Genomic DNA, 15,205 nt, shown 5'->3' with positions numbered 1-15,205 from the left:
GCTGCGGCTCTGACCTCATGGTACAGATCATGTCATTAAAAGGGTGATGAAAGCTGCAGCCCAGCTACCAAGAGCAAAGCTGGTGCAGGGCACGGTGGTGAGAAGGAGAGAGCAGGCTCCAGGAGATGGGATGTCCTGATTCAGAGCTGGGGTGACCTTGTCCTGTGGCAGTCTCATGTCCTCCTGTGTGGCTGATGTATGCCAGGAGCTGGCTTCTCTTGGTGCTGGGGACACTCACATCTCGCCAACAGGGATCAAAACCCGGGGCAAATCTTCAGGAATGCCTTCTTGCTGGGAACAGGGAAGGCCAGGCCTGCAGAAACCAGCCTGGTGGAGCAGCTGGGGCATGATACATCCCCTGGGATAGCTGGCAGCAAGATGAGGAGCCGTCCTGGGCTTCTCCCTGGTCCAGTGAGATGATTGCAGCGCTGGTCACTGCATTGCCTCCAACACCATCTCCTTTCCCAAGGCTGTGGAAGTGCAAGTCTCTTGGTCTCTTGGCCAGGTCTTCTGAGCTCCACACTGGTGGGAGCTTGGGGAGTTTGCCCTCAGCCCGATGGAGCAGGATGGGCTCTGCCCCACATCAACCACTTCCCATTGCCCTGGAATTTGGCTCCCTCTCCTTGGAGAGGTGCTGACCCCAGCCACTGGCACTGGTGGAGGCTGGGCCAGACAGCCCTGGGCAGAGCTGCACCAGCCTTACCAAGGGCTTAGGGCTGGAAGCTGGGAATGAGCAAGGATGTAGGAACAGGAGCTGCTCTGGTCGGTGTTCTTGGGAGCAAAGCATCCACAGGGGGATGAGACCTGGTGGTGCCCAGGATAGCTCCATGTGCACTGTGGGGCCTCCACAGCCCTGGTGAGGAATCAGGCTGCATGTACCATGGCAGGAGGGCAGAAGAGCCTGGATGTGGCCTCTGAATGAGACAAACCTTTAACCCAAAGGACAATCCCAAAGGAGAATCCATGACAGCACAGTGAGTCCATGCAAACAGCATGCGATGCAGCCTGCCCGGCGCATGGCCCTGCAGATGCAGCATACATCACTCCACATCACAGCCTGGTACTGTGGGGTGACAACAATAAATATTCATTAAAGGCTGTCTCCTCGCCAGCTCCTCTGCCCATGGCTCTGCTTGCAGAAATGTGCTTGTAGCTGAATTCTGATCCTGGTTTTTCCTTCTTTATAGGTTCAGAAGACCGGAAATTCTGCATCCTTTACCTTGCAGAGGTGAGTGCTGCTGTTGTCCAATTGAACTTTCTGCTGGGAGCTGAACACAGACCAACAACTCCGACCCTTTCTGCTGGGGCAGGAGCACTGGACAGGCTGGTTTTTACTTCCTTCTTGATATGCCAGAGGTCTGGAAATGGCTGCAGCCACAATGTCTTAGTGAGAAGCTGTTAAGAGGAATCTGTGCTGGGGGAGGCTGGGCAGCACTGAGGCAGGTTTGCTTTTCCTCCGCCCCTGTGCACAGCATCTCACTTTGTCTTACTCTGGGATTCTTTACCTGGGGGCACATTTCCTTGCACACTGTTTTGTCTTTAGGCATCTTGCTTTTCTTGTCTTCAAGAGGGTGTGAAGCCCTCAAATAAAATAAGGAAGCTCAGTCTAAAGGACATGTAATGATAGCTCTAAAGTCATGTGTGGCTGGTACATGGCTAAATGCTCTAAGGTTTGGGATCGCTCAGACATTGGCACAGTTACATTTGTGCTGTGAAGCAGCCAAGGAGACTGCAAAATTGGCTCATAGTGACTGGACCCATCTGATCGGTGGATGCTGGGGCTTTTTGTCCTTTTCAAGTAACTTTACTGTGTTCCTGCTTTCAAGGCTTTGTATTTCCAGAGGTGGAAACGCGAGTGTGGGGAAGATCCCCAGGGCACAGAGGAGGAAGGGCAGACTTTGCTCAGCAGCACTGTGCAAGAACAAGCTATTGTGAAAGCTGGGTGAAAATGTCCAGAATGAAGTTGTTCACCTTGAGTGGCTGGGACGTGGGCCAGGCCATGACTTGCTGTGTAACCATCTTTTATGTTTTCCTCCTGTTCCTTCCTTGTCTCCTCTGTTTCTGCCTGGGGTGGTTGGGCAGGAGCTGCCTCCTCAGGGGTTTGCTCAGTGCCTGCCCCTGTGGAACACCAGGCGTATTGATGTCTCCATACCCTAATCCTGTGCTGTGACTCAGAAGGGCTGTGATGGGTGTACCTCAGCGACATCCCAACAGTGGGATATGAGGCACCTGGCAGTTTCTCATGCATTTGGAAAGATGCATTCAGACCTGACGTGTAATTCAGTGCTTTGAGCCCCTTAAGTAGAAGTGCCTGAAAGATGTTTCATGAGATCCTGAGAGGTGAAAACTTGTCTTTAAGACTTAAGTGCATAAGCTCTTGAGGGGCTTAAATGGCTCTAATTGCTCTGGTCCTTGAGATCAGAGAATGGCTTTAAGATGAAAATAGGGAGACTGAGATGAGCTCTTAGGCAGAAGCTCTTCCTTGGGAGGGTGCTGAGGTGCTGGCACAGGGTGCCCAGAGAAGCTGTGGCTGCCCCATCCCTGGCAGTGTTCAAGGCCAGGTTGGACACAGGGGCTTGGAGCAAGCTGCTCTAGTGGAAGGTGTCCCTGCCCGTGGCAGGGGTTGGAGCTGGAAGAGCTTTAAGGTTCCTTCCAGCACAAACCAGGCTGGGATCCTGTGATTCTCTATCAGTGACATCTGTTGCAGTTGGAGTGTTGTATATAAAATGTGAAACGTTTGCTTTCCTACATGCATGCTCTTCCAGAGGACAGTAGATCTGAACTGGCCACTGTCATGGGATTCTCCAGTTCCTCCTGGAGGTGTTTTGGAGCAGGTTGCAAGTGAGGCAGGAGTTTCCTGACCTGCAGTTACCAGCAGGTTTGCTGCATGCCCATACCCTGGAGTGGCTGCTCACACCCTGCACTAGCCCAGGGCTTTCAGGTGACACTGGGGCATCCTCTGGCTCAAAGACAGCACCTTGCTGTGCAGGGCATCCCCTGTGCCACCCATTCCCTCCCAGACCCCACAGGGGTGCTCTGAGGCTGCTGGTCTGCACTGAGATCAGGCTGGTGTGAGGAGGTGATTCTCCAGTGTTGTGGTTTGGCTGGGTCTTTGCTGCAAGGAAGGGGGAAGGTGGCTTCTGTGTGTACATAGCACAGATAGAAAGGCCAGTCTTCACGCTTCAGGGGCCAGTGGAGCAGTTCTAGCTGTGGGTCTCATCAGACTCTCCAGCAATGAGTAATTCTGGCTCAAAGGGGAAGCTGAGGTGCAGGAGGGACGTGCCTGTGAGTCAGCAGTGACCCAGGGCAGGACGGTGCCCTCCTGACTTCCCCATGGCTGCTCTTCTGGGACCAGTGACCTGCAGTGCTGCAAGGACAGGGCTGGTGAGGTATGAGAGCAGAAACCTCACACTTGTGCTGTGTGTAGGTTGTGTGGCTCAATGAACTGTTCTCAGGCAAACGGAGACTTCTTAACTGATGGGATGCTGCTGTGGGAGCCAGCCTGAGAGCATCTGAGCATCCTTTTCCTGCAGGGAAGCTAAGAAGAGAATCACCTTCAGGTCATCTCTTCTTTGTATTCAGTTGTCAGGAGCAAAGCTTTAGTTACAGGGCTGTTTGCGTGGGGTGTCACCAGGAGGTTTTAAGTCTTGGTGGGATGGAGAGCATGGTCTCCCTCAAAGGCATTCCTGCAGGCTGGCTGCACACAGGGGGGTTGCAGGGGCTGGTGGGAGCATCAGTTTGTGGCATTCAGGTTATTTTTGCTGTGGGGTGGGTTCAAGGCATGGGCTGCCGTCAAATGAAAGCTGTGATTTGGGTCCGGTGAAGCATCACTCGCTGCTGGTAGATGTGGCTGTCCCACTGCCACTCCTGCCACTGCTTGTGGCAACTGGAAAGCTTTGTGTAAGAATGCAGGAGGGGATGGTGCTTGTGTGGACACAGCTTTTTTGGTCCCATGTCACCCTGAGAGTCTCTCTCCCTCCTCATCTGCTCTTTACAGAGGCTCTTTGCAGCCACTGCTCCATCCCTGGGCTTGCCAGCAGCACTTTACTCTGCCAGGAGCTTTTCCCTGGCTCAGCTCTGCCGGCTGGCCCTCTCCAGGGTGGATGTGATGGGTCTGGGGGTGTTGGTGCTCATCACTGAGCTCTTCTGTCACTGTGATCTGGGCAGACACATCCATTGCGCCGCCGTGACAGGGCCTGGAGGTTGCTGGATGCTCTCATGCTGCTGTTTCTAACCCACAAATCATCTGCAATGAGCTGTAATGTGTTTAGTGCTGCTGAGAGTCAAAAGGGAGCCCATGGGGCTGGGCCTATTTTGTGTTTGCTGCAGGAACAGCTCTTTGCTGAGGCCTTGAGCTGTTCCCTCCTGCTCCTTCTCATCTGGAAGGTTTGTGATAAAGTTCTAACCCATAAGGCTGTGTTTTTGCATTCAGATCTGGCATGACCCAAAAGAGAAGTACGTTTCAATGTCTGTGAGATGCTTCATTGATTTTAAACATGAAAATCCAGCTCTCAGGGGAAACTGGAGTGCCATAAACCAGCCACTGCTGCTCATCCTGCCTAATCACGTGTCAGTAAATCACTCCACGGAGCTTAGGTCCTGTGCATCCTGTTATTTAGTGATCTTTACAGCCCAGTGTGGGTTACAGCAGAGGGGGGGTTGTTTTACAGCTCCCCAGGGTGTGAGTTGCAGTGCTTGGAGGTCCTGAGTGCGGGTGGCCCCGATGCTAGTGGGACACGTGGCCTCCTGGAAGGGCTAAATATAGGCTGGTGTTGGAAAGAATGCAGAAAGAGAGGAAGGTTCTCCCCTGAGCTGTCTGCTCTTGGGGCTTTTGCTCCTTGTGTGGTCATGGGGTAGCTGCGATAGTCCCAGCGCATAAGCAAGCCAGGGCTTGGGAGGGGAAGTGGTACCTTTTGATCTGAGGAATGCTGTGTATACCTGGAAGCTTGTCTCATTTTTCTACCTGCCAGTTGGTACGTGAAGTACTCTCAGTGCATGTAAACCTGGTCCAGAGTGTGTTTCATTTTAGTGTGTTAAATCTAAATGAAACAGCTCAAAGTCAGTTGAACAGATTCTGCCTGTGGAAGCTCTGGGCTTGTTCAGTGTGGACCCGTGTGTCTGCATCCTATAGAATTTGGAGGGTGTTTGTTGGGCTCCATTTCCCCTTTGGAGTGTGTTTGTTGGGCTCCATTTCCCTCCTGCCCAAATTCCACTCCCTGCAGAACATGGACACCTCCTGTCATGACATGTGTAAAACCTGTCAGAGAAAGCATCAGCTGTGGTGGGAATCAGTAGCCCCACAGGGAGTCAGTGCAGAGATGTGAATGTGATCCAGGGCTGCCTTCACACCCTTCCCTGCTCCGGAAATGTCCCACTGATAGGAAACTACAGATCAGTGTTTTATTGCATTGTTGGAAGGTTTTGATTCAAACCCAATGTATTCAGGCTGAATTAAAATTAAACAGTTTTTCATCTGAAAAGCACAAGCAAATGGATCTTTTCCTCTGGAAGTTTTCATCTGCAGACACAGAATTCCTCTTGGGACAGAAAATCTTTCCAGTAGCAACTTCTTGGCCTGCTGTGATGAGCACACTTACATAGCCGAGCCCAGTGATGCTGTGAATCCCTGGTTGATCTTGTTTTGCCTTGGAGATGCACATCCTAACTCTGCATGGGAGATCCTCTAGACAAGTGTTGGGGAAATCTTGGAATCACAGGCTGGTTTGTGTCGGAAGGAACCTTCAACTCTGGTCTGTAGCCCCAGCATCATCTTCCGTGAGGATTGCTCTGCCAGGGAGGGCTTGGGAAGCCTAGCTCTTGCTTACCTGCAGGCAGTCAGCATTGGCATGGTTAACATTGGTTGATTAAGTTGGATGTAAGCTGATGATGTGTTTTCATGTGATCACAGGGAGAACACGATGTACACACAGGTCTGTGAGGGTCAGAAGGGACTGAGAAAGGCTTGTGGGGGGAGGATGATCAGCAGCCATGAGCTCCTGCATTGAGAGGATGGCATCAGTAATGATGACTTTGGGATTCAGTCAACTTTCCAATTCCTCTGTTCTCTAACCCCAAAGTGGTAGCCCAAAGACCTGCATTTTGTGTTGCATTTGCTTTTGACCAAAATGTGATGGTTTTGACAAGGCCCAAAGCAGAGGAAGTTGTTCCCCTTTTCCCATTTCCCAGCATTAAGGAGGATCTGGTGCCCTGGGTTGGGCTCTGCTCTTGTGGTTTCCACCCCATCCCAGTTAGTTGTCGTCTTGGTGAGGCCTGAGCAGCCTGCGAGGTGACTTGGTCCTTTTCAGATGCTCTCTGTACTTTTAGTGATTAAATGCAAGAAAATACCCACAAAAAGCAATGACAGCAAGGTCAGGTTAGAGCCATGAGCTCAGGAACCATCGAGGCTGTGAATGAGACATGGAGCTGTGCCCAGCACTGACCCCAGAGCAGCACTGGCCAAAGGGCACTGTGAGCCCTCCCGCACCTCCCTGCAGGAGGGGTTTAACCACAGCCCCTGACAAAACAGAGCAGTGATTTAGCAGTCCCTCAGCCTCATTGGAACAGAAAACCCTGAATTTGGTGCTGTGAGAGTCACCCAGATGCCAGGGTGGGATTATAGCTGGGATTTACATTCCTGATGAGAGAAAGTCGAGTGTTGGCTGGCATTGGGTGCTGTGCGCGGGATGGAAGAAGGTAAAAGAGATGGGTGCTTGTCTGTGGAGCGAACTGTGAGCTCTGTTGAAATTGCATCTCAATTTCCTTTAATTCATAGTAGGAAAAGAGATGCTTGTCAGATTTGGGGGCTGTTATTTGTCAGATGGGCTTGTACTGCAGTGAGGTGACAACCTCTGGCTGGGGTGAAGCGGGCACTGCAGGCAGGGCTGGAAGTGCTGGGAGAGCAGGAAACGTTCGTATCCCAGCTGGAGAAACAGCTAACCAGGGGCACTCTGCTTCCCTGGTTTGGGAATCTTTAAACACTTCAACCCACATCTGAGTTTTGAGATGAGCATAAAATGGGCTTTTTGGAGCAGAAGTTCCTAATTTTTTTCCCCAGCCTTAACTCTGGTCACATTTCCCAGAGCTGATGTGGTGCAGTTTCACTATTGGAGAGATGTTTAAAAGCCCCAGGCACCTGTGGGTGATTTTAGGGTGGAACTGCTGCTCTCTGGGGCTGGCTGCATGGGCTGGAGCTTGCTCTCTTTGGTGCCGAGATGGAGGAAGAAGGGTGGATGGCTTTGGGGCTGTGTTTGCATTGGGGAAGCTTGGTGTTATTGTCACTGGGGCTGCTCAGCCCTGAGCCCTCTTGCCTGAGTTTGCAGAATGGGAGGGCCGTGGACCTGCTCTCTGTTTGCCAGTGGTGTTTGCACTGGGAGCTCCATGCCTGCATAGTCTCAAGGCTGGAGTTTCCTGTGGAGGCTGTTATCTGATGATCCGCTTAAGGACAAAGTGCTGGTCTGTGAGGTCCATGCCCTGTGTCCTGGCCGGCTGCTCCAAAGTGGGTGGACAAGATTCTTCAGGCTGGCTTTTCCTCCTGGAGGCTGAGCATCCTCCAAGCTGTGCCATGACGCCATGTTCCCTTGGCATCACTCCATTTACTCTCTCCTTAGCAGTAGCATCTGAGTGCAGCAGGATCTGACCAGCCTGGGGTGAGCTGGAGACACTGGTTGGCTCTGCACCATGAAGTAGCAGATCCACTTTGCCATCTTAGTGCCTCTCAAGGCACCCATGTGTGTCTGTAGGCCAATCAAAACCCATTTCCTAAGAGCTAGCCCTTGGTGTCACAAGGAAGGATGGGCACATCTATCCTTTGCCTTCATCTGTAGAGCCTCCCTGTCTTGAAAACAAGACACACAGCAATGAGCCACACATCTCTGGAGAGATTGCTGCGCCCTGCAAGCAGCCCCTCCGTGCACATCATCTGCTGAAGCACCAAGGAGATCCTGACACCTTTCAGTCATCCCAGCTTTCAATAGGCCCCGTGTTTTTATTGCCAGTGTTTGTTCTCTGGGCACCACCGGTGTGTCCAGCAGTCCAAAACCCTGGACTGAGGAAGAGGGAAGAGACGTGGTCCCCTTCACGCCCCTGCACAGCTCAGCACAGGAGCAAACTGAGCTTTCTCCTCAGGCCTGGCGCTGGGTTATGAAATACCAGGCATCTGCTGCCCGTGTTTTGTGCACAGGATATTCCCAGGGCTGCAGTTTTGCTGGTGGAAGGTTTGCTCTGAGATTTAAAGCTATTGTAGTCTGGAGCCCGTTTCCGAGGTACTTCCCCTCTGGGATCTCTGTGGGGTTTGGCTGAGGACCAATGCTCTGAGTGCTCGAGGCCAGGGGCTGGGCAGAGAGGAGCTGGGCTGGGAGCCCTGACCCTGAACCATAAACCCTGCAGAGGAGAGGAGCCTGGGGAAAGGAGAAGTGCATCCTCCTGCTCTGTGGGGTTGGAGCACACACCCAAGGACCTGAGCACCACTGGGAGTGTGTCTGCTGGCACAGTGAGGGAGGTGGTGGTGGGATGAGAAGAGACCCTGGCCAGGCTGGTCACTGAGAGGTGTCAGGCTGAGTCTGCCTCGTTGCTATTGTGTTATCTTGGTGTGTCATGTACAGCCACCTGTGTACCTGATGCTGTTGTGCTGGGTCCTGTCAAAGGGGCACGTCTGCAGCGTGGGGTCTTAGTGTGTAGGGTCTGGGCGTCCCTTCTGTGATGTGCTGCTGTTCTCTGGTTGCTCCTCAGCTGCTCTATGGGCTACAGAGCCAACAATCCCTCTATGGCTGGTGGCTGCTCGGGTAGCCAGGAGCTCTGCTTGGCCAGACCCCTTGCCTCTCCTTTCCCTGGGCGCAGTGGGACCGAGTCTCAGCTGGGGAAGCATCCACAGGAGTGAGCTTTTCCCATGGAGGAGAAGGAACCTTTTCCTGGCTGTAGCAGGGCCCATTTGGGGCTTGTGTTGGCTCATCTGGGTCCTCTGTGATACACACCCGTGTTTTCCTCCTGCTCTCCCGGGGGCAGCCCTGGCGTGGGATCTGGTGCTGCCGTGGGCTCCCTGAGCTCCCCTGTGTTTGGGCACACACCACCTGCAATAACATGTTTGTCCTAAAGGCTGGGTGAAGGCAGGCAGAAAGCTACTGGCAGCCACTTCACTTGCTGGCTTTATCTGGTCGCAAACACCCCCTTCACGCCATCTGCATCCTCCTTTCCCAGCACGGGGAGATTAAACCCTGTTTTCTCTGTGTAAATATTGGCAGGCACAGCAGCAGCCTCCCTGAATGAAAACAATAGTGGGGAGGCCAGTTCCCAGAGCCCTGTCAGCCCAATTCCCTGCTCCAGCCTCCCCTGTGCACAGGAGCCCTGAGCTGGGCAGCTCGGTCCACGGCCAGGGGCTGGGCTCCAGGGACACGTGCCACCTGTAGAGCTTTGTCCCCTGTCCCCACCAGCCCTTCACGTGTCTGCCATCTCTCTGGCTGCATCCCAAAGGACTCTGCAGGAGCCTGTGCTTTAGAGGCAGCTGGGGGTGCTCACCTCATGTGGGTTGGGCTGCCTCTTTCGCCAGCATGGGTGAATATTACTGGGGGAAGCAGGTTGATGGAAGAGGGAGAAACAGAGCTCTTGGGAGCCATAGAATCATATAGAATGGTTTGTGTTGGAAGGGACCTTAAAGCTCATCCAGCTCCAACCCCTGCCACGGGCAGGGACCCCTTCCACTAGTGCAGCTTGCTCCAAGCCCCTGTGTCCAACCTGCCCTTGAACACTGCCAGGGGTGGGGCAGCCACAGCTTCTCTGGGCACCCTGTGCCAGCGCCTCAGCACCCTCACAGAGAAGAGCTTCTGCCTAAGAGCTCATCTCAGTCTCCCCTCTGGCAGGTTAAAGCCATTCCCCTTGGCCTGTCCCTACAGGCCCTTGTCCCAAGCCCCTCTCCAGCTTTCCTGCAGCCCCTTTAGGCACTGGAGCTGCTCTCAGGTCTCCCCTTCAGGAGCCTTCTCTTCTCCAGGCTGGACCAGCCCAGCTCTCTCAGCCTGGCTCCAGAGCAGAGCTGCTCCAGCCCTCGCAGCATCTCTGCGGACCAGAGGAAAATCTCCTCTCCTGGCTTTAGTATTCCCAGGCAGCTGGGGCTGGGAAGCCTCTCCAGCTCACTGAGGCTGAACAGGAGGGAGAGGGGCACTTTGCTCTCAGCAGCCAGTGCGGGCTGAGCATCGCTTTATGCTAAATTCAATCGAAGAGATGGGGACTGTAATTGAATCAGTGAGGGGCTGCAGAGCAGGGGTAGGTGAGTGTGCATCCATCACAGGAAGAGGGATGTGAGATGTCCTTGGAATTGCTTTAAGTTTCATGCTGAGGGAATTGCAGAAGCTCAGTAGGGATGGAGTGTGCAGTGGTTAGAGCATCAGTGTGGGCACTGGACTCCTTGTAGCTGAACTGATGTCTTTCAGGCTCTGCTGAGTCCTTGCTGTCATTCATTTCGGGTCCCAAGTACAGGGTGGGGAAATGCCAGCCTGGATCTCCAGCCCATCAGATGGGTACCCATCCTCTCCTCTAAAGACAGGAATCATTAGGTACCTCTCTAGGATGAGGGGTATCACAGTGGTGATCTACTGGTTTGGGACTGGGAGAGACTGAGACATCAGTAAAGAGAAAGAGCGCTGCGAGGCTCTGGGGGATGCTCAAACCATCACTGCAACTCGAGATCTGCAGGGCAAGGGGGAGCCCCACCACCTTGTGTCCCTGAATCACAACCCCCTGTTCCATTTGATAGCGCTCTGCAAGCCTGAGCATGCATTTTCTGTGTTTAAGCCTGTTCCTGCTGTAGGAACAGATGTGGTGGTATCAGACATCGGAAAGGTTAAATCTCTTTCCTGGAAGTCTCCTTGGAGGGGCAAAGGGCTGAGCTGGAGATCTCTGTTGCCAGAGGTGACGTGGGAGGTTGGTTTATTTCCCGCTTTAGCAGGGATTTTGGATTAAAAGTGAATGAATTAGCATCCAATGAAAACAGTGGTTTAAATGGTGTGACTAAAGAGCATTTCCCCTTCGGTTGTGTTGTGTCTCCGGAGTCAGTCACAAAGCTGTGAGTTCCTTAGTTCTCTTTGGCCTTTCTGGGAAAAACAGGCTACTGTAGAGCTGCCCTTCTGGAAGGAAATCCTAGGGGGAAATGAAAAGTGTTTTTCCTGCCCTGTAGTATGAGACTCTTTTTTTCTCTGCCAAATCTGTCCTAAAATCCTGCCTTTTTTTCCTTTATTTTTTCTTTTCATATCTGGTCTCAGAAGGGAAGATCCAACCAGGGGCATTTCTGGACCCTCTTTAGAGTGAAACCTGAAAAATCCCAGTGGGCAGCAAATGTTACTAATGCCTAATTTGAGATGAGCTCTTTACCAGCTTGGAGACATTTGCCAAGAGAAATTGCTTAGAAAGTTTCTTAAATGGGTGGGATTTGGCTTAAAGGTGGTTGATGTCCCAGCAAGAAACCTGGAGAGGGGCTTTGGCCAAGGGCCTGTAGGAACAGGCCAAGGGGAATGGCTTTAACCTGCCAGAGGGGAGACTGAGATGAGCTCTTAGGCAGAAGCTCTTCCCTGTGAGGGTGCTGAGGCGCTGGCACAGGGTGCCCAGAGAAGCTGTGGCTGCCCCATCCCTGGCAGTGTTCAAGGCCAGGTTGGACACAGGGGCTTGGAGCAAGCTGCTCTAGTGGAAGGTGTCCTTGCCTGTGGCAGGGGTTGGAGCTGGAGGAGCTTTAAGGTCCCCTCCAACCCAAACCAGGCTGGGATCCTGGGATTCCCCAGAGTTCTGCCTCCCCCAGCCGCACCCAGCTCAGAGGCTCTCGTGTCCATCAGCTCTCGCCGCGGCGCCTCGCTAATGTTTGCATTCAGCACAGAGCAATTTCCACCCTCTAAATTAGCTTTAATAGACGTGCTTCCACGGCGATGGCACAGGCTGCAGAGCTGCTGGTGCTCTGCCCGTGCCTCCCCGCTCTGCTCTGCACCGCAGCAGCCTCTCACCCCCTCTCCAGAGGAGATGACACTGAAGTTGATTTCCCATCTCTTTTCCTTTCTTGTTCCCGGAGCACAGGGCACTGGTGTGAGCTCTCCTGTTGTATTCATCTGCTACAGTGTGTTGGAAGCGAGTAGTTTGCAAACGAAGCCAGGGTCTGAGACACACAGCTAATGACCTTCTCTCTGCCTGTGTTTCCTTTACGTCAGAAGTCGGAGTGCTTATTAAGTTTGGAGGCTTACTCCCAGGAGCAGAAGAAGAGGATCTGCTGGTGTCTGGCTGAGAACATCACCAAGCAGCAACATCCAGCATCAGCTCCTACGGAGAGCAAGGTAAGAGATCCATGCGGGAGCTTGAGAACACTGCTTGGAGCATCACAGGGCTCTGTTCGTGGTAGGGGCTTTGCTCCAGGGATGCTCCTACCAGGAGAGCTGCTCTGGAGGCTGGTTTTCTGCTAGGAGAGAAGGGAGACTGTGGTCAGGCACTGCTATGTCTGCAGCTTCCTGCCCTGGTTGGGAAGCAGTTACTGCATTTGCATCTACTGACCTGAGTAGAGGCAGACTCCAGTGAGCAGGCGGCTTCTGACACCTCCCAGCATCTGTATTTGGACAGCTGAGACCATGCAACCCAGTCTGTGGCCTTCCCTGAGAGCTTGGCTCTAGGGCACAGCTGAATGCAGAGGGAGAGGCTCAGGCCAGAGTCTCTGAGTCCTGATTAAAAGCCAAGGGCATGGGAGTCGTGGTGCAGAGATTTGGCCCTTTGCACACTCAGATGGGTTCAAGCGTTTGATCCAGACCCCACAGATGGCCTCAGAGCACAGAAAGGTCATTTGATGAGTGCTGCTTTTCATACCAGCAAGGCAGCAGCAGCACTTTTCCCATACTGAAGAGCTTCAGCCTGGCCCCAGGGCTCTGTCTCAGCAGCACTGGCAAGAGATGTGTGTGTGGAGGGGGTTTGAAGCACTGTAGTTAACACATCTCCATCTGCCTGGCTTTGGGGCTGGTGCTGCCACCACAGAGTTGTCTGAGACAGCAGCAATCTGCTGGAGTCATCCCATCCCCTGGGGACTGGGTTTGGACTCTCGGTGGGTGGAAAAGAGAAACCCACTGTGCTGAGTGTTTAAAGAGCTTCCAGTGAAGCAGATGGGGAGCTTGGGGGTAAAACCACCCGGATGCCTCCCCTTGGCTGCTGCGTGGTGGTGGAGCAGCTCCTGCCCCATGTTGCTGCATGGATACAGCCTTGGTGCATGGTCCTGGCTGGCTCAACGGCAGGGAGCGGGAGCGGTGCCACCAGAGGCAATGATGTGGCTTTTGCTCCGCAGCTCCCAAACTGGGTCAGTGCAAACATCTCCGCAGGAGACAGCGCCTCTGGATTCCTTTTCCTGCACGTTTCAGATGTACTAAAATAGCAACGACATAGAGCCTGAGAAAACAGTTACCAGCTGTACCTCAGCAATGCAAGTACCCCGGCAGCTAGCTCAGGGAGGTGACAACATGTCTCTTGTTTTCCTGCCATGTGTCTGGCTGACACCACACAGTGCCCAGGCAGGGGGTTCCCGGCAGCTCCTTGGGGGATGCTTGCGATGGGAATGCTGCTGGGGGCTTGGCTTGGCTCTGGGCTGAGCTGGGTGTGATCCAGCCACGGGCTGGGGTTGCTCTGGGCTGATGCTGTGCAGGGACATACATCCGAGCATCTCCAGTAGATTCCAAAAGGGGGGATCTTGGCAGCTCTCTGTCATAAGACATCCTCGAGGACTTTGGATTTTTGGATGCTGTTTGCCCTTCCTGCTCCAGACTTCATGGCAGCGGCTGGGACTTTGGCTTTCTGGTAGATGTACAGGCCCTGTGACTCAGAGCAAAGCTCTCAGAGCATCTGCTACTCATGTTCTGGAGGGAGCCAGGCTGCTGCATGGGTGAACAAATACTCAACACAAACCTTTCTGAGGCTTTTCAGTGCCTCAGTAGCCAAGAGGGTGATCCCTGGGTGCAGTGGAGAGCCAGCGTGGGCCCTCCAAGGTTGTGACAAGGGGGTTTTGTCTTGGCTTGCCAAAGCTGATGGAAATCCCACTGGGGCCGGGAGGGAGAAAAGGAGCAAGAGAGGCTTAACCATGTGCATAATTGAGTTCATATCCCCATTTCCCATCCCAGCAAGGTGTAAACTGCTCAGGATGCAGTTTGAAAGCAAACCTGATCCTGAAATAGTGGGGGGAAGAAAGAGCAGCCCTGTGAGAGGCTGCAGTGCCCGAGGAACAGGCGAGGTACTCAGTGGGGTGCTGGGGCCAGGGCAGGATAGGTGCCTGTGCTGGGGACAGGCTGTGGGCAGGAGCCCAGCACGGGTGAGCTGCAGTTGGAGCTGCTGTGACCAGGCTGCTCCACAGCTGGTTTGCCAGGGCACAGTCTCCAGGGATGCCAGTGTGCAGGAGTTGGGAAAGTCAGTCGTGTTTTGCAAGGGAGAAGTGATCCATTAGCATTGCTTGTTGCTTACAAGTCATTCGATGCCAGGGCTATTTAGGGAAACAGAACAGTGTCTGTGTCCTGTGAAGAGGCAAATTAAGCTGGAAGTAGCCTCAGCATGGCTGATTCCTGCTCCAAGCAGGAATCTCATTTGCAAAGCCCTCAAAACTCCAGCTTGGCCAGAGGCAGCTCATGGGTCTGGGGCCCTGCCATGCGATGGGAGCAAAGGGCTGTTGCAGCTTCAGTGCCAGGCAGGGATGTGCCATATGCCAGCTGAGTGCTGGAGAAAGGGACATTGTCTGGGCAGAGAGAGCTCCTCAGCAGTGAGACAGCTGGGAACATCTCTCCTTCAACACCTTAACCCTGCTGTTAGTGCTGTCCATCAACCACAGAATTCCAGCCTGGTTTGTGCTGGAAGGAACCTTAAAGCTCCTCCAGTCCCAGCTCCTGCCACGGGCAGGGACACCTTCCACTAGAGCAGCGACACCTTCCACTAGAGCAGCTTGCTCCAAGCCCCTGTGTCCAGCCTGGCGTTGAACACTGCCAGGGATGGGGCAGCCACAGCTTCTCTGGGCACCCTGTGCCAGCGCCTCAGCACCCTCATAGGGAAGAGCTTCTTCCCTTCCTGAACAGACAGTTGTACTGAGGCAGAGCATCCCCAGCAGGGTGGGTACATCTGGAGAGGAGGGGCTGGACTGGCTGTACTGATGGAGGAAAAGTTGTATGGTGCCAGCTTCTTGGGGCTGAGGGAAATCAGAAGGATTTGGGGCTTGGGATGGTACCTC

The 15,205-nt window shown here is 53.6% G+C and overlaps 1 protein-coding gene across 8 annotated transcripts in view; it reads left to right on the top strand.

Annotated features, from left to right (window-relative positions):
- RGS3 (regulator of G protein signaling 3) overlaps positions 1-15,205 on the top strand; it is a 75,174-nt gene that overhangs the window by 40,367 nt on the left and 19,602 nt on the right. For all 8 annotated transcript variants that reach the window (XM_062616003.1, XM_062616004.1, XM_062616005.1 and 5 more), the window contains 2 exons: positions 1,188-1,228; positions 12,177-12,299. In XM_062616003.1, the coding sequence (XP_062471987.1) occupies positions 1,188-1,228; positions 12,177-12,299 (164 nt within the window). The remainder of the gene's footprint in view (positions 1-1,187; positions 1,229-12,176; positions 12,300-15,205) is intronic.

Source organism: Pezoporus occidentalis, unplaced genomic scaffold (genome assembly GCF_034315485.1).
Source record: "Pezoporus occidentalis ecotype Australia unplaced genomic scaffold, CSIRO_AGI_Poc_V1 ctg187, whole genome shotgun sequence".
NCBI classification, from domain to species: Eukaryota; Metazoa; Chordata; class Aves; order Psittaciformes; family Psittacidae; genus Pezoporus; species Pezoporus occidentalis.
Note: the sequence above shows the minus strand (reverse complement) of the source record. Positions and strands in the feature narration are given on the sequence as shown.